At 44.3% G+C, this 18,280-nt stretch overlaps 1 protein-coding gene across 7 annotated transcripts in view; it reads left to right on the top strand.

Annotated features, from left to right (window-relative positions):
* FGF13 (fibroblast growth factor 13) overlaps positions 1-18,280 on the top strand; it is a 495,908-nt gene that overhangs the window by 283,273 nt on the left and 194,355 nt on the right. For 4 of the 7 annotated variants that reach the window (XM_021080531.2, XM_021080530.2, XM_021080533.2 and 1 more), the window contains one exon: positions 7,372-7,539. The exons of the other annotated variants lie outside the window; for them this stretch is intronic. In XM_021080531.2, coding sequence (XP_020936190.1) covers positions 7,372-7,539 — 168 coding nt within the window. The remainder of the gene's footprint in view (positions 1-7,371; positions 7,540-18,280) is intronic. 7 annotated transcript variants of the gene reach the window in all.

The raw sequence follows: 18,280 nt of genomic DNA, 5'->3' as shown, positions 1-18,280 counted from the left end.
TGGGCTCGGAAATGATCTGTCACAGTGTGCGGTACGCATCAGGCACTAATGTAAAATCTAATGCAAGGAGTTCCCTTTGTAGCTCAGCGGTAATGAACCCGACTAGTATCCATTAGGACCCGGATTCCACCCCTGGCCTTGCTCGGTAGGTTAAGGATCCGGCGTTGCCGTGAGCTGCGGTGTAGGCTGCAGACAGGACTTGGAGTCTGCGTTGCTGTGGCTGTGGCGTAGGCCGGCAGCTGTAGCTCTGATTCAGCCCTCAGTCTGGGAACTTCCATATGCTGTGGGCGTGGCCCTAAAAAGCAAAAACAAACAAACAAACAATGTGAGTCTTCCTAGTGTCCTAATTTGCAAAACCAAATAAATGCAGCCTAGAGCTCGCCTCAGAAGACCTTATTTTTCAAAGGATTAAGGAGTCCTCTCTTGCAAAAACCTCATTGAACCAACAGGGTTTGTAGGGAAGGAGGGCGAAGTTTAAGTGTTTATGATTCATTTGCACCTAATTCATTAAATGGTATTTTAAGGACATTTGATGGCTGGAGGCTTTTCAAATCATCATAACGCCTCTTTCTTAAACAGAAATACTGCCAAGCGTAAACAAACTCAAATACCATTTGCTCTGAAATTCTTCTTAAATAAATTTAGAGTGAGTTCTAACCTGGCACAATATCTTGCTCCATCTGTATACCCTGCAGGGACCGCCCTCCTGAGAAGAAACACCAGCTCTATTTAGTGAATGGGGATTTGGAAACCATGGCAGGCCTGAGTGCAAAGCAATGCACTCATCTCATTGCTGTATTTCTGTTTGAGAACTATTTTCTGGATTTCCGCTAATATAACTGGGCGTTTGGTTCTAAAGCTTTCCATGAGCTACAAAATGCGCTGCTTTTATCTAAGTGGGACGAGCTTTCCCACAACAGATATGGTCAGAACTGCTGTGGACGGTGTGACAACAATTTGAGCTTGCAAATGGATGAATATTTTTCAGCCCAATTGAACCAACTCCCTGTTGATGAGTTCTGTGGCTAACTAGAGAGGGAAGGATTTAACCAGTCTATACATTTTATTAAAGTATAGTTTATACATATTATTTATATTTTATTAAAGTATATTTGATTGACGGTATTGTGCCAATTTCTGCTATAAGCAACCTGACCCAGTCGTACTTACCTATACGTTCTTTCTTCTCATATTAACCAGTATATATTTTAAATAACGCAAGACATGCAAGGGCTCACGTCTTGATCAATTGCAAGAACTTTCTTCCGCCACTTTTCCTGGGCCTTCTTTCTCCCTTCCCTACTTTTGGATTCACTGGCGCAGCCATATTATATGGAATGCCAGGTTGCACAAAGCCACAGTGACCTATCCATACGTTGTAGTTTTTGAACAATGGTTTTTATAGATCAGCCTGTATATTGGTGTTTGCTTTATGCTTCCTGCCAGAGGGTCAGGCCAGATGGGCTGCTAATGCACTTGAGTGAGTTTTCTTCAGCATCACTGAAGGAGTCACCCATAAGTTCTAGAAGCACCTGTGATCATAGAACACCGGCAGAAGGAGGAAGAAAGAGAACTCTGGTCCCTTGACCGTCAGGGTAGTGTTTCCTAACTAGTAAAGAAAAATGAGTTTCCTGCCTAGATGCCTTTCTGGGGAGGACAGGGCAAGGTAGACGTGAGTTTGATGGCATTGATCACTCTCCTGATCACAAAATTTTAAAGCAGCATTTCAGTGTCATTTTCTAGTCACTATACCAGAACCGAGCAGTGAGCTGGGGTTTCCTGGGTTCTCAAGGCATCCCAGGAGACTTGGGGCAACCGTGAGATTTGAATCAGAGTTTTGTTTTCAAAACATGAACTCCAAATACGAAGGAAAGAGTGCTAATGAGGCCTGCAGTTGTCTTCTGGTGTGCCATGTGAAGCAGTATGATGTCAGTGAATGCATTTTCTAGAAAGATGAGTGTAATGCTTGTATACGCGAGGAATCCTCCTTCCTCTGAGATTTCATGCTCTAAAAACGGGAAAGATTGGCAGGGGAAAATAGGCTTCCTATAGCAATATAGCCTGTGATGTTGCCCAAGAAAGGTCTGAAGATCAAAGGCTAGAAGGTTTCAGGCAGTTTCTTTGAGGAGCTGTGACATTTTCTGCGTCTAACTGGAGCTCCTGTATGAATAGGTATCGGACGCAAAGGCTTGTCTCCAGCCTCGGGTACACACACAGAGGAGGTAGATGGAGCTGGCTTCTCCTTAGTGTATTGTGTCTGAAGACAAAGGCCACTTATTGAGGGGTGTCAGTGATAGTTCTTGGGGGGCTATGTGGAGGTGGGGGAGACCACAAAGGAGAAGGTAACTGAAATTTCTAGAACTATTTCACAGCTGCTTTTATCTTGGCCGAATCAAGTGATTATTAGTATTGATCAATTCCGTTCCGGGAATTATTTAAAGTTACTCGTTTCCATTGAAACCTGCCATCTTGATGGTGTCGAACGGGGCAGTGAAGCTTATTTAAGGGAGTTGGTTGGGAGGCAAATGGAGGTCTTGAGACAGCGCATCTTATGACTAAATACTTTTCAGCTTGACAGGTGCGCAGTGACAGGGAAGAGGAATCGCTCCAATTACTCTGTTTTCTTTGCACTTTCTTTCTCATTATGTGAGGACCTTTGAGAATCTGTATATTTTGCCATATTTTCTGTTTCATAGATTTTTCAAGTCGTTGCTTGCTGGAGTCACTACAATATGTCTACTAACTTTGATTGGTCGTCCCCTGGCTGTGTTCAGTTCTGTTGCCCCGGTGATCCCAGATTTGCTTTGATTTAAAATCCTGTATCATTAATTAAGTGCGTTGAGTCATTTTCTGAAGAGTTCACTTAAAAGCACAAAAGAGCATTGTCAAATAACTGAGAGCTTGTTAACTGCTTCCAGCTTGAAGCCCGCGAAGCTAGTGAATTACAGTGGCCTGGCGAGGGACCCTTGTGACAAGGTCCAAGTCATTTCCTAGGTTGTTTCTGGTTGTGTTTCTGTCTTTGAATAAAGGGCAAAAACCTGGCTGGAAACAGAAATAATCTGTGAAGCTAGAAATACTGAAGATCCCCATGCCTGTTAAATATACCAGGATTTGAACAAAGCAGTCTTCCTTTAGAATTCCTTGTAAACATACTGGAATCCTGGCTTCTAGGCTGGGATTTTTCAGTTGCTGGGCGGCTTGTCAAGTCACTTCCCCTTCCTGAGCTATATATTTTCCTTAGGTTTTAAGACAAAGCGGTTGCATTAAATTATCTCTAAAAGAAGTTGGGTTTGGAATGAGAGAGAAGCTTGCATTGTATTCTTTGTGGTCCTATGACATTTTTTGGCTAGGCAGTTTATGTAGCCAGTGTTACAATTTTATTGATAAAAGTTATAGAGTAAAACGGGCACTGAATTTTCTCAACACAGAAAGGATAAATGATGGTTAAATTCTTTCAGTAAAAAATATATTACATTGGAAGTATTTTTAATTCTATCAAAGACTGTTTGGGTACAGATTGATGCTTTCTTTATGTCCAGTTTGAAATGAGAACCATTTATTTCTGTGAACACCAGCAGCTTAGACCAGGTTATCAGGCATAGATATAAACTTTCTCTCCTTACCATGACTGCCCTCCACCCTTGACCGTGGCCTTGATCTTGGGTGTTTGCTGGAGGGGAGTGGGAATAGTTTGTGCCAGTCCAGTACTGCTGCTGGGAAACCATTCCTGGATGCAGGCTTGCCCACTTAATGCTTAGTCAGTCACTGCCTTCTTGATGGGAACTGGGTCTTTAATCATTCTCATAGTAAGTATCATGCCACCAGTAAATTCACTTATTTTTTCACCCTTGTGTCTGAGTATGCCACCTGTCAGTGTCTGCCTGTCTGTGGATGTGTGACTTTGCCTGTGTGTACTTGTCTCCTCTAGGTCTCCACCACTCTTATGGGCCTTTGGAATTCTGAGCAGGTGGCCTATGTGATCAGGGCCAAGGGCACGGGCTGTGGGGGTGCCATTTCTCAGCAGAGGCTGCTGTTGTTATGGGTCTCATGGCCATTCTCAAAGCATGGGCCCCTCGGTCCAGAAATCAACCATAAGGCACTCTTACCACCTTACCTGTATTGAGAGTTAAGTGGATCTTCTGAAAGTGGAAGAGGTTTGGTGTAAATCTCTTGTCTCCCTAATTACTCGAGTCTTTCATCCACCTTCAGGATTAGATAAATAATATTGAGAAGGACAGCAGGAGTCATGGAGTAAATGTGGACAGATGGTTCCAGTGAACAAAGGGGAGCATGGTTTTCGGAAGCTAGTGGTCATGTGCAAGAAGGAATGCACTAGAAGGGGCCGGTAGCAGAAATCACTGGACTAAGCCACGGAAAGTTAAATCCTATCCATTTTCCTGTTTTGATCATCTGACTTTTTTACAAATCTCCTCTCCCTTTGCTAGAGCTAGTGCCCCTTTGGAAGCATTATCTCCTCATCCCACCGACCTTAGTGCTGACATCAAGTGAGAATTCCTCTGCCACTCCTGCGACTCTCAATTCCGCAGACCGCCACTGCCCTAATTGAATGAGCCTTGGGAATAAATGTATTTAATGTAATAGTTTTAATCTTTCATCCAATACAAACGCAATGTCCACGGATTTTAGAGCTCAATGAGGAGTTGCCTGGACAATGCCACTCCTGGTTAAGAAGTCCCAAAGAAATATTTTTAGCTCTCGTGTCAACCTGACTCCAAGGTACAGATAGATTGAATACCGCCCCCCCCCAATTTGGCCTGAATGGACTGATGTTTGGGGCAGTGGGTAGAGAGAGCCTGAGACCCAAACTGAGCCACTAACTCCCAGATGTTCATGAATTCCCAGGAAATGTCCTGTGCCCGTGGTCCTTACTCAGACGGCTGCTTAAATGCTCTCATCTTGGCACCTTGCTAAATTCAGTCTGAAGAATGAACTGGAGAGAGAGCATTTTGTGGAAAGCAGTTATCTTGCACTTTTTGAGTTTTTTCCTCATCCTGATGATTTTGGGGGGTGGTGTTTATATTGGCCAGTGGGGTTGCTTTCCTTAGAATTTTGTTATGTGTTTCAGATAACCAGTCGTATCTAATTAAACAATAATAATGGCAGGGCAAGGCATTTTCTGGGAAATAATGACCAGCTAGAAAAAGCTGTTGGCTGGAGAGTTGGCCAAAGCCTATTACCTTCAGCCTGCCATTAATCTCCTGAAATGCCCATTTGTGACGTCATCTTTGGTATTGAAAAATGAAAATGCAAGACAATTTACTGGTGTTTACCATGTACGTGTGGATCACGAGGTCCCCATGTATTATCCAAAAGTCGTTCTTTTCTTTTTAATCCTCCAATTGTCCTTGAATCTTAACATTTGTTTCTTATACACAGTACATGAAAATGGAATTTCTGAGCTTCTATATAATCATGATGTTTGTTTTTCTTTAAGAGGCCCCAGTTTGGGAGGTCTTCCTTAAATATTTTGTATGGTAAAACCAGAATTTCTTCACCTACGATGCTGGCATTTGAAAAGTATCTTTCTTATCATAACTCTCTGCTCTTGGCAGGAAATGGTTGCAAATGGTTTGAATAGCAGCTGTTGCTCACAAAGACGTGCATTCAGTGACCAGATTCTAACCAGATTCTAAGAAGTTATAGTCATATGCCTGGTAGATGAAGGGAAGTCTCTGCCAGGAAAAGCTGTGGTGGTTTGTCTATATAATATTTCTGATTAGTGCTGCTGGACGCTAGAGGAAAATAGAAAGGGAACTGACTAAAATATTCATCACCTTCCTGCATAATTCAATGACTTAAAACGGAAGACAACAATTCCATGTACCAGCAATCTCTCGAGAACTTGTTCTAAACCTGTAGTACTAATTTAAAAGTTATGTTGGTTTTTATACCATTTTTACTACCAATGTGAAAGTTCTTCAAAGTCCGTTAAGCTTCCAGCCGATGAGCTGGGACTCTTTTGCCAAAACCGGAAGCTCCAGATGCCAACTAATTTCATCCAGAGGCTGTTGATATGTTACAGACACCACAGCATTACTTTCCCCATAGGAAGTTTGCTCCTGGTATCAGTCCTTCTAAATGCACACCAATTGTATGCATTTGGGGGAGTAGAATGAGTCAGCTGGCCATGAATCATAGCTTTAGTGGCAATGACTCACTCCTGACAAAAGGGGTTGGCCTCATTGGGAAGGATGTGAAAGAGAAAAAAATTCCATTCTGGGGTGACTTCCCCGTTTCTGCAGATAAAGATCAATTTTACACCCACTTTGGTGGGTAGTCATCTTGCTCAAGAATATTGCAGCAGACCCTATAGAAGCAGATATCTTGTTTTTGTCCGTAGGAAATTTTTTTTTTTTTTGTCTTTTTGCCTTTTCTGGGGCCGCTCCCGCAGCATATGGAGGTTCCCAGGCTAGGGGTCTAATCAGAGCTGCAGCCCCGGCCTACACCACAGCCACAGCAATGCAGGATCTGAGCCACTTCTGCGACCCACACCCCAGCTCACGGCAATGCCAGATCCTTAACCCACTGAACAAGGGCAGGGATCGAACCCACAACCTCATGGTTCCTAATTGGATTCGTTAACCACTGAGCCACGACGGGAACTCCTGTCCGTAGGAAATATTAAAAATTCACAGTTGCCCTTCAGAAAATGCACTAAGGGCCTAGAAAGCTGACAGGGGCCTGGTGTGTCTTTTGGGCCAAAATTGGTGAACCAGGCCCTGCTCTTCCACAGTTCAAGGTGGGTCTTTGAGCCAGTGTTGATTCTTAGGCTCTCAACTGAAATGTCTTCTCTTCATTTAGGCAGTTTTGCCTATATGGGGAGTATATGTGACAGGCCCAGTTTCTTTCTGGGGAAAGAAAGAGCCAGGGGCTGCACCTTTGCCTCTTTTGTCAGACTGAGTCTGCCTGGAGGTCGGGCCCTCACCAGGAGCAGACCAGGAAGGAAATGTGAACGAATGCACTTTTCATTGGTGGACGTTTGCCATTTTCACCTGTGTACATTTCTGTTGTATCTCTGATTGCAACATGTGGTCTCTCCCTGGTGTTTATTTATATACAATGTGGTTTGGGGGATGAACACGTTTTCCTGCACTTCTGGAACGTTTGAGCACTGTTACGTTTTCGCTGTACTAGCAGCAGACATGTGTATAGCTGTAAGCTATTCCCAGGGCTCTCGGATTATAACTAAGCCCCGAAAAATACAATCCCCAAGCGGTTAAATGCTTTCCTTTGACACTTTTCTTGGGAATGTGGTTTCTTTAGTCTTCCTTGGGAGTAGATTTGATTTAAGACGTTCGCTGCTTTCCTGAAGCTCTAACTTGAGTTCATTTTGTTATGTGGTGACCACAGTTCTGGATGACGCCCCCCCTGGCACACAGGAATACATTATGTTACGGCAAGATTCCATCCAATCTGCGGAATTAAAGAAAAAAGAGTCCCCCTTTCGTGCTAAGTGTCACGAAATCTTCTGCTGCCCGCTGAAGCAAGTGCATCACAAAGAAAACACAGAGCCCGAAGGTTTGTGCACGTCGGATGCGTGTCTTGCTTGTGTTTCCCTCCTTCTTCTTTTCTCTCTCTTTCTTTCGGACTGTGCCTTGCTGTGTGTTGTCCGGCCCCCGACATCGTCCGAGGCCCCGGGGCCCGCCAGGGAGCGTGTTGTGCAGTGTTTGCTGGGACACTGTATCATACAGGCCTCTCTGGCCGGGCCCGCGGCATCTTCCTGCTTCTCGCAGCTGACGCACGTTCAGCCGGGGTCCTGACCCTCCCCCGTTTTGGCTGCTCACGTCGCTTGCTCCCGTAGCCAACATCCAGCCGACGCTGTCCCCACCCCCTCGCCATCCTGAAGCGGCAGTCGGCTGAGGAATGGCCCTTCCAAAATCAGATAATGACAAGGTTGTCCCAAATTTTCTCCCTCTTCTCCCGTCCCTCAAGCCTTCCGCATTGTGTTGAAAAACGCTCTCATGATCTGCTCCGCTGGCTGCAGCAGCCCAGACTGCCCATGTCCTGCCCGCCCAGTGCGCTTTGCCACCGTGACATGCATGCCTCAGGGAACCGATGGGGAGCTCGCTTTTCTTTTCAGCTCAAGTACAGGTTTGGAAAACTCTCCTTGCTGTTTCGTAAACCCAGGTCAATAAGGGGTTCCTCGCCATCCACGCTGCAAATCTCTCTCTAAAGGACCTCGTCTCTCCGCAGAGAGCATGCCGGTTTTGGTCCCCCAACTTTTCAGCTATTATCCAGCAGGGCCATTTTTCACATTGCACCCGCTGGTGCAGGTTTTTTTTTTTTTTTTGCCATCCGTGTCTGTTTTGACTTCCAAAATGGCACTGCAGACAATATACTGTGTATGCTAATGACATACTTACTGTCAACCGGCTCGTGTCCCCGGCCCCGATCAAATACTAGCCATGCAGTCCACCAGTGGATGGCACTGGAGGTGGCCAAATTCACCAGTCCTTTGGCAGTCAGTGTACCTTTTGCAGAAATGCTTCCAGTACGATTTCAGGAAGTGCCTCGTTCCTGTTTCCAGCTGCCCTTTTGGCAACATTATGGGCTCTTCAGTACAACTGTCGTTCTGACCTGGAAAAAATGCTCTGTGGTTCTGTTCAAAGTTTGATGTCTGAGGACATTACTCCAAATTGACTCGAGTCGGTGGTTTTGGCAGCACGTTTTCCCATCTCAAAGTCTCCCCTTTTTGTTCCCTTCCACATAGAGCTTTCAGTGTTCTTTGGCGGAAAATGAGAAGTGTGCGTTTTTCTATCTTTAATTCTGTTTCAGCAATTGAATAGAGCAATTGCATTTGTTTTCTACTTATGCTTTGGTGTCAACCCTTACTCATCGGGAGATGTAAATGGTGACCCTTTACAGTGAGTAAAACACATTTTTGGTGGTTTTGTAGAACAACTACTAACTCGATTTTATGTTTCAATGAAACAAAAAATTCAGCCAGTGACAATTATCTTACAGTATATCATGCATTCCAATGTTTTCGTCCTTTTCTGTAAAATTATGTGTGTGATATATATTTACAAGCACAAACCAGTATCTGTGTTATAGAAATATACTATTTATTATGTAATTCTATTATTATATAGATATGTGTGTCTGTGTGACAGATACTATACTATTTTTCTACTTGGTCATTATCAGAAAAAAATAAAAGTTGATTTGAGTAAGTATGATAAGCCATGTATGAAACAGTTGGTTAGAAACTTACTTCACAATGTTTGAACGATTCTCGGATTTAAAAATGAAACGGCTGAATAACTACATTTAAGATCCCATCCCTTTTCTCTTTACATATTATTTTGATAGGATCTATTAGTTTTCAAAATATCATGTGGAGTGTATTATGACTACTGTTATGAATGTTTTCAGATATGAAGAATTCTTTAGAGAATGCATAGCGGTTATACTCTCTTCTCCAGGGTTTGGATACTTTCTGCTCTGGTTGTCATTGTGTGGCTGCCAGCCTCGCCCTGGTATACTTTGATGATAGGCATTGTCGTCTTTCAGATTGAAGATTTCTCTTAGTCTTGTTGTCCTGCCTGTTTGTCCGGAATAGGGAAGCTAGTATTTCCGTCCTTATTCACATGAATTATTTTAAATAGTATTAGATTCGTTAGAGGTTTTCCGGGATGACATTTTAATATTATTTATCATCTTACTGTACCCCTTTCAAACAAGGGTCCAGAAGCTAATGGTGAACCCAGACTTTAAAATGAATACACTTGATCTCTGTGCAAATTAACAGGATCCTGAAGACCTTAGATGGGGGCGAAAGAAAGCATGGCGTGGATGAGACCTTGGATAAATAAGGAAACAATGCTAAGAAATTAACATGCTTACGTCATGTAGGATACCGAAGCTCATCATTGCCAGGAGGTGAAGTAACTGTGGGTTTGGAAGGGTTCAGTGGCCATTGTGGCGACCTGGAAGATTTTTGCAAGACTGGTTTTTAAATGCTGTAAGGTTCTGTCTTCAGTTCTCTCTTACAGTTGCTGGAACATTTTATTATACTTGGTAAAAATAAAAGATCTCTTTATGACAAATGGATAGATTCTCAGCTCTAAACTATGTCCATACGGAAACATTTTATTCTCACGTGAAGCATTTTGAAGAGAGAGTTCCTCCTGTGTTCCCTGTGCCAAAGCATGAGACCTTCGTTGACCTGGGCTATGGAGGCCCACCAATCCCACTGCAGGTGAAGGCAATGGACAGGGTGGTTCAACTCTCCACTGTTTGATATGTGCAGTGCCAAGCTGCCAGGATGGCCTCTTCTAATGAGATTGTGTTTATACAGCCCTCAACTGAAAAATGAAACATTCATTTGAATTGGGGGGAGTATAAAAGTTAGAACTGGGTAAGTCTTGCAAACAATTAAATTAGCTCAAAGATCTCTGTGGGTATTGTGATAAAGCTGGAATTAGTTTTCTTCTTCCTTACTGAATTGATAAAATCTACCAACTACTTTTGTGGGTTTTTTTGTTTTTTGTTTTTTTGTCTTTTTGCTTTTTAGGGCCACACCCGCGGCACATGGAGGTTCCCAGGCTAGGGGTCTAATCAGATCTACAGCCGCCGGCCTGAGCCACAGCCACAGCCACACCAGATCCGAGCCGCGTCTGTGACCTACACCACAGCTCACGGCAACACTGGATCCTTAACCCCCTGAGCGGGGTCAGGGATCGAACCCTCAACCTCGTGGTTCCTAGTCAGATTTGTTTCCGCTGTGCCACGACGGGAACTCTGTATTTTTGCATTGTTATAGACAATGTCTTGGTGTTTTTTTTTTTAGTTCACAATGTTTTTCTAAGGGCCGGGTTATTTCCATACTTGATGATCGCCTGAGATTTGGTACAGATGACTTCTCACGATTGTTCAAAATCATCTATCATTTTAAAAGACTTTTGTATTGTGTCCAAGGCCCTCAGAATTCATGTCAAACTACACATAGAAATATCTCACTGGCTTTTCAGGATGGACTAAGGACTAAGGACAACTTTGCCAAAAACTATTCCAAAATAAGTTTTTCAGTCTGTTCCAAATACTTGTGATTTTCAGTGATGTGCTTATTTCCATGAAAACCACTTACGAGGTAATCTTATCTAAGTACTGGAATTTGGCTGAAGAAGCCCATACAAATATCTGGGAGTCTAATTTGGCCCAGCATCAGCAGTGCTCTTTGTTATAAGAAAACCACATTGAGAGCAAAGATTGTTACCAAAATCTTTTTTACTGTTCAGGAGCCTCTTGGCAAGAGAAAGTATAATCTTTGTAGCTTTAGTCTTTTGTTCATTTTTTTGTCTTTCCTTGTCATGTGTGCCAACAAGAAATGTAACTTCTGAAAACCAATCTATTATCAGTATAGTTGTTGCTTCCCAAATGCCAGTCCTTGGGCTTTTCCTGATGTTTGAAGACTGTTGAGAAGAATCACACCAAGTTACACATGCTTACAAGTAGATAACGTTGAAAATCTACAGCGAAAAATAATTCCCAGCATTTGCTTTTAGGATTGAAGTTTCTGATGACAATTGAAAGGTGTCTGCACGATACAGGACGGTATTACGAACGAACGAAGCTCGGGGATTTGTCACCATTTTCTCATCAAGCATTTGGCCTCCTTCCTAGCATCCTGTTTTCGTGTGATTTGAAATATATATACATACATTCTGCCTCCCTCAGGACATCCATAACCTTTTTATTCAGAGAGGCATCCAACCATAGTGACTTTGGTTGGAGGAGAAAATTATTTGTGCTCCAGACCAGTGATGAAGTGCGGCAGCTTTCAGCAGCCCAAGGAAAGTAAAATCGTGGGCCGAGTGTGATGGGGACATTTTTTAACCAGCACAATGTCTGTTCTGCTCGTAATGCCTTGGTCTCTTGATCCTGGAAAGAGAATATGTCACCATGAATAGCAGTCTTGTCTAAAGGACAGGAGAGAAAGAAGGTGGAAGAATATGAGGAATGTGCTGATGGCAATGTTTTTCTTTAAATCCTCACCTTTTCTTCAACTCTATTGCCTCCTGTTGTGTGTCTTTCTCATTTTGATACTACTTTGCCTTTTGAGAACAATGGGTCTAAGACTATCTTGACTAATAGTTCAATAATCTAAGCAACCTCTGATGCTTGGCGTCTGAAAAGGTCTTGACTTTTCAGGAAGGATATAACCGGATTCCCTGTCTGTCCCCTTGGAGGTGAGAACTGAGGGGCTGTTCCTGTTCTTTTAGAAAAACATGGGGCCCTATGTTTGGGTGACTCTGAAGAGGTAACCGACTTTATTCTTAATCCTCTAATTTCAAAATAGCTATGACTTAAGGTCACCTCCCCTTTGCTTTATGACCTGAAGGATGACTGAACAACACCTGGGAGTCTCCTTTGCTCATTGGAGCCAATGGCACCTTCATTGTAGAGGCGCAAGAGGGATGAAAATATTGTTCTCGATCAAAATCAAATTAAAAAGCCAGAAATCTGAACGCCTCCGTGATGAGCAATGAGGAAACACTACCCTCTTCCCATAAAGTGTTCAAATGTGTTTCTCTCGGTTACATGTCAGTTAATTCTCAGAAAACAACTTGTTAATAACATTAGGTAGCTAGTAATGGCACTGGAACACAGCCTCTCTTCTCTATTTCCCCAACCTTCTGGCAGCAAACACAACATTAAGTCACATTTTGGGGATCACTTCGACTCTCTGGAAAACTCATAATTTGATCAAGGAGGTATACTTAACAGCCAATAATTCAATTTCAGGCCAGGATGGGCATTTATTATTCTCTCATTAGATACATGCGTCTCAACTCAGTGTCCAGGCTGGCTCTTCCGGTAGAAACTAACAACTGTTCATTCTATGATGATTCACTTTTTGAAGCAACGGGCCCGCTGTCTGCCTTGAGCCTCGGTGTTCCCATGGAGGTGGTGCTGGTGGCGATATTTTTCTGAGAAGTCAGCTCTCCTGTGCAACACTCTTGACTTGCGATTTCCCTGGGTTAGTCCTGGAGCCAGATAGTTGTCCCGTGTGAAGCCAACAGAGGATCCGTCGCAAGTATTTCCATGTAAATGAACACTGCCCTGCGCATGTGCTGGGAAAGGTCTGCTGGATGAATGATGGTGGTGATTTCGATTTTCAAACAGAGTCTAAATCTACATGCTAGTCCTTGAAAATAATCTTGCAGTTATCCATGCATCCTCTGCTGACCCCTCCACAGCTGGGATTGTGTTGACAACGTGCTTCTGGGGCTTGGATGCCTCAGCAGCTCCTACTGGTTTTTTTCCTTTCCAACAGTTAATAAACCACGTAAGCAAATCTGCCTTTCTGACCCCGCTTGGTATGAACCAGGTAGGCTGTGGCCCACATCCAAAAAATGCAGAGAGCCTGGATGCCTTTTAGCCGTTTCCCCAACTCAGGTCCCAACCTAAGGCCTGGACATCTGCCTCTGTTCAGGCGAAGGACCACGTGTGCTGCTGCTTCCGCTCCAATTTTGCCCTTTGTGTTTTTTACGAGAACTCACTTGCCTGCTGGAAGCGAATGCAGATGTAATGCTACTCTCTTTCGCATGTTCTTAAATTATGACCGGATCGATCTTTTCCCAGTGATGTTTCAGGAAACACTGATTGTCTTTGCGAAAAGACAGGTTGTGCCCATATCCATGTTTCCCAAATTCCACTGAGTCCCAGTACCTCGGAGGGTGTTAAAGGCTTGGAGGAGTCTTACACAGGAGGAATTTGTCTCACTCTGGGCATGTCAGTGGCGAACAGCATCTTCCAGACACCTGACTCTTCTGGTGCCTGTGTATGAACATCCCCTGCGTTCGCTCTTGGAAATGGCATGTCAGCCCCTCTGAGCAGCAGGTTCACCTGAGAGCTGGGCTTTGCCAAGTCGTACATTTTTGAAGATGAAAGCCATTCCCTTTCTCTCTGCACCCCCCCCCCCCACCTGCTGCTGTCTTTAGGGAAGTGTCGCTCTGAGGCTGGTCCCTGGTTCAGGGTTGGGTGTGCAAGTGTTTGTTAGCAGTACAATGAGGAGCTTGTGCCAGAATGTAAATCAGTGCACTGTTGCCTTCATCTAGAAGGTATTGCTCTCTTTCTGTGAAAAATAGTGTCAGCTGAACTAAATAAAAAATGTGCTTAGTGGCAAGTTCACAGATCAGCACTAAGTCTGTGGACCCTGCTGTAAGGGGCATTGCTTTAGGTTACTTCCAGGATGCTCAGCCTCCACTCCACATGGAAATCACCCAAGGACCTTTTAAATAATCCTGACGTCTGGCCTAACGTCATACGAAAAGCAGCCATCTAAGTGCTGACCTGTCCACTGAAAACTGCAAAATCTCTTGTGGCCGAGGTTCTGCGTGGTTACTTTTTTGTTGTGTTGTATTTTTTTGTTTTTGCCTCTTAGGACCTCACCCACGACATATGAAGGTTCCCAGGTTAGGAGTCAAATTGGAGCGACAGCTACCAGCCTGTGTCTCAGCCACAGCAACTTGGGATCTGAGCTGCGCCTGCAACCTGCACCACAGCTCTCAGCAATGCCAGATCCTTAACCCACTGAGTGAGGCCAGGGATCAAACCCACATCCTCATGGCCAGGTTCATTACCGCTGAGCCACAATGGGAACTCTGACGGGGATACTTTTTGAGCTCTGCAGGTGATTCCAGTGAACTAACAGGTTTGGGATCACTGCCTTCGGGAAAATTCACCTTGGCTAAGGTCTGCTGTCTGCTGTCAGCTGTCAATTCAGAATTCTTATCATGCTGATTGCGAGGGCCTCTTCAGGAGGTGCCCTGTGATTAGCGGGCACTGCTGGACAGGCAGTGACCTTTAGAACGTGTGGCCATGTAAGGCTCCATCCACATTCCTCCCCCCGCTTCGCACACACTCCTACCTTTTTGAAGTTCCCTTGCGTCTCTGCGCTTCCAGAAATAGAATCCGGCTTCTCCATATGAGCGTGGTAACCTGCCACCTTGTGTCCAACATCATTGCTTGCAAGCGATCTTTGAAACCCTTGTTCTCTCCAACTCTGCTTCAGCTTGCAAACGTCGGAGGAAGCTCATGTAATGGTACTTAAAGAAGATGCTGGAGCAGGAAAAGAGCTTATCAGCGTGCCCAAAAAGTACTTTTTCGTGCTTCTTGATCTGCTTGCCCCTGCTCTAGGGTGAGACGGCAACAGTGGTTTTCAGCTGCTCCTGAACCAGGTGTCCCCAAGTTCCGCCAGAGCCTGTCATCAGCATTACCTTCTTCCATCCACGCACCGCTCGTTCCCTCGGCAGCACGGATGTGCCGACTGACTTTGCCGTGACTGGAAGACTTTTGGTGCTGGCCGTGTTCAGGAATCACCTCTAGCGTTCTAGAATACGTTCATTTGGATATTTATCTGGCTATGCACTTGTGATTTGCTTCAGTAAATCACTTGAGAATATGCAGCTTGAATAATGCGCACGGGCAAGTGGGGAACAAGAGATATTACATCCTGCATTTTATCAAACACTTACCCTGGTCTTGCTTCACAGCCAATATCCGCGCTCACTTCAACACATCAAAAATCACATGTGCACGTCCATCCATGTGCCAGCCTATTTCCACTTCGTAGCCCCAGCTATTTTAAGATATATATTTTCAGAACAGCTCCAGGACAACCTTCAAGCATGTGCAGCTCGGAAGCAACCATGTCTGGAATGACATTTTACAGTGAAGTACAATGTCTGGAAGACCGGATCTCCAAGCAGGAAGGGAGAGAGAGAATGGTTCCACTGGGTCACTTGTATATGGGGGGGAGAGTGCCGTGCAAAGCGTGATCACAATAATTCTGTAAGGCAGCGGCTGCTCTCCACATTTCAGGGATGAGCAACCTGAGATGCCCGGATTTTAAATCCCTTCCGCCATCAAGGCCGGACTTGATTGGAGAGTGGTTTTCCTGGCCTCCGAAGCCCATGCCCTTGCCCTTGCCCCTCTGTGGCATCTTCAGAGGCTCAGTTTTGCCCCTCTTGCCCTCTACGTGGGTTTGTTGGGTCAGAGCAGTTTTCATGCTGAAATATCTTAGGTTTAACGGCGGGGGGGGGGGGGAATGCTGTTCACATTCCATTCTCTGCTTTGCTGGGACGCGAGGTACCTGCTCATTCTGCGGGCCTAGCAGTAGGTGGCGCGTGGCCCTCCACGAAGGGCGTGACATGACCCTCAACCCTCGAGAAGGAGCTGACCTTGTCCAAAAGGCACAAAGAAAGAGTAGGGTGACGAGTGAGGAGCTAAAATCCATTTGAATGCAGTAGAACAGTGCCCAGAGAAGTAACAGCACGTGGTGACTCGCCTAATCTTCTTTCTTTAAGCCAGAGCATGCTCATCACCTCCAGTGGCAGCATGGAAGAACGAGCGATGCTGCATATTAAAAAGGTCATTCTATTGCTTCAAGTTTTTGTCAGCACATCGAAACTTCCACCCTGCGTGGGAAAGTTACTAAGACTAGTTCTGAGCCGGTCCACATCTCTATAGTTTTAGATGATACCTAGAGGTTTAGACACTGGCAGCCGGTTCTCTTTCATCACTTTTCAGACCCCTGTTTTCTAGCATTTGGTTAATGGGAACAAAAACAATCACCAGCAATTATCCAGAATTTACAGTGTCAAGTGCTTTACCTAACGTTATCTTAAGTGTTGTAAAAATTCTTAGAGGTTAAGGAGGTTAATTTTTTCTTTCCATTTCATGGATGAGGAAACAGAGACTCAAGAGTTGTGAAATAACTTGGTCAAGGTCACCAGACGGGGACGTGTAGAGCCAATACTCCAACGTACCTTGTCTCCCTCCCACAGCTGCTCTCTCTCCACTGCAAGAGGACGCGTCTCGTATCGACGCTGGTCCTAGGAAGAGCTCCCATTTCATCCTCCAGTTACTTCAGTATCGTCTTACTGAAAAACGTCGTCTAATACACTGTAGTATCCAGAGATGGAAGGCCCTTTGGCCTGCTGTTAGAAAAACCATGGATTAAAAGGGTAGCCTGTTCTTCAGAGAACAAAGAAGCAGTAACGTTGAATTTCAGAATGTTTACAGGGCAAATTCTCATCAAGTATGACTGTTGAAATGCTGTACAATTCGCAGTGTCAGAATTGGGATTGATTCACTCTGCTGGTGTACAGGTATTCAGCTGTGGGCCACTTCTTAAGCACTTCAGGCCAATTGACCCTCCACCTTAAAACCTCTGCTCACCGAATACCTGCTAACCTAAATCTGTGAATGTCAAAAACTTCATTACATAGTGAGAACTGACTTACAGGTGCTGGAAGAGAAAATCTTACCTAACTGGGTTGGGTCGCTGTCAAGAGACTGTTCCATGTGACTTTCCCAAGGAGCGAGATTCCATGAAGTGGTCACTTCCCTCCGGAACCATGAAGAAGGACGTCTCGGGCATTCGTGTGGTGCAGTCAGTGCAAGACTTTCCATACTGTGCTCTGGGTAGATCTTTGGTTATCAGTTTCTTAGCCTTTTTTCTGTGCCAGGCACTTCAGATTTATTATTGCTCATCTTCCCAACCCATGAGGTAGGTGTCATCACTGTTGAAGGACACGATTTGGTTACTTCTGTATAGAGATGGGAAATAACTTCTCCAGAGTCACAGGGCTAATGTGTGTCTTAAATGGGGTTTGAAATCATATCTTTTCATCTCTGGAGCCTCGGCTCATCCTTTGGTCTGACTCCTGATCCCCTTTCAGGTGCAAGACATGAGAAAGGAGATGAGCCCCATCTTTTGTTTTGTTTTGTTTGCTTTCACTGTTTTTTAGATTGAAGTCGAGTTGATTTACAATATTGTGTTCATTTCAGGTGTACAGCAAAGTGATTCAGTTATGTATGTTTGTATTTTTTATGTTCTTTCCCATTAGAATTTGTTGTAAGATATTGAGTATAGTTCCCTGTGCTGTACAATAGGTCCTTGTTGGTTATCTATTATATTAAGTACTTTTATATAAAGTAGTCATGTCTGGTAATCCCAACCTCCTAATTTATCCCTCCACCTGACCTTCCCCTTTGGTGACCATGAGTTTGTTTTCTGTCTCCGAGTCCGTTTTGTAGATAAGTTCATTTGTGCCATATCTTAGATCCCACGTAGAAGTGATATCATATGGTATTTGTCTTTCTCCGGCTTACTTCACTTAGTATGATTTTGTCTGGTCCATCCGTGTTAGAGCTCAGCACCTTCTCATCCACTGCTGGTGAGAATCGCTGCTTAGAAACATACTGTAGTCCTCTCTTCTCCTCTCCACAGAGTCCACTTGCCCAACAG

The sequence above is a fragment of the Sus scrofa genome, chromosome X (assembly GCF_054392235.1).
Source record: "Sus scrofa isolate SSC_HxYL_T2T_F1_AM1 chromosome X, Sscrofa_HxYL_maternal_Yorkshire_Landrace_v2.0, whole genome shotgun sequence".
Classification (NCBI taxonomy): Eukaryota; Metazoa; Chordata; class Mammalia; order Artiodactyla; family Suidae; genus Sus; species Sus scrofa.
Note: the sequence above shows the minus strand (reverse complement) of the source record. Positions and strands in the feature narration are given on the sequence as shown.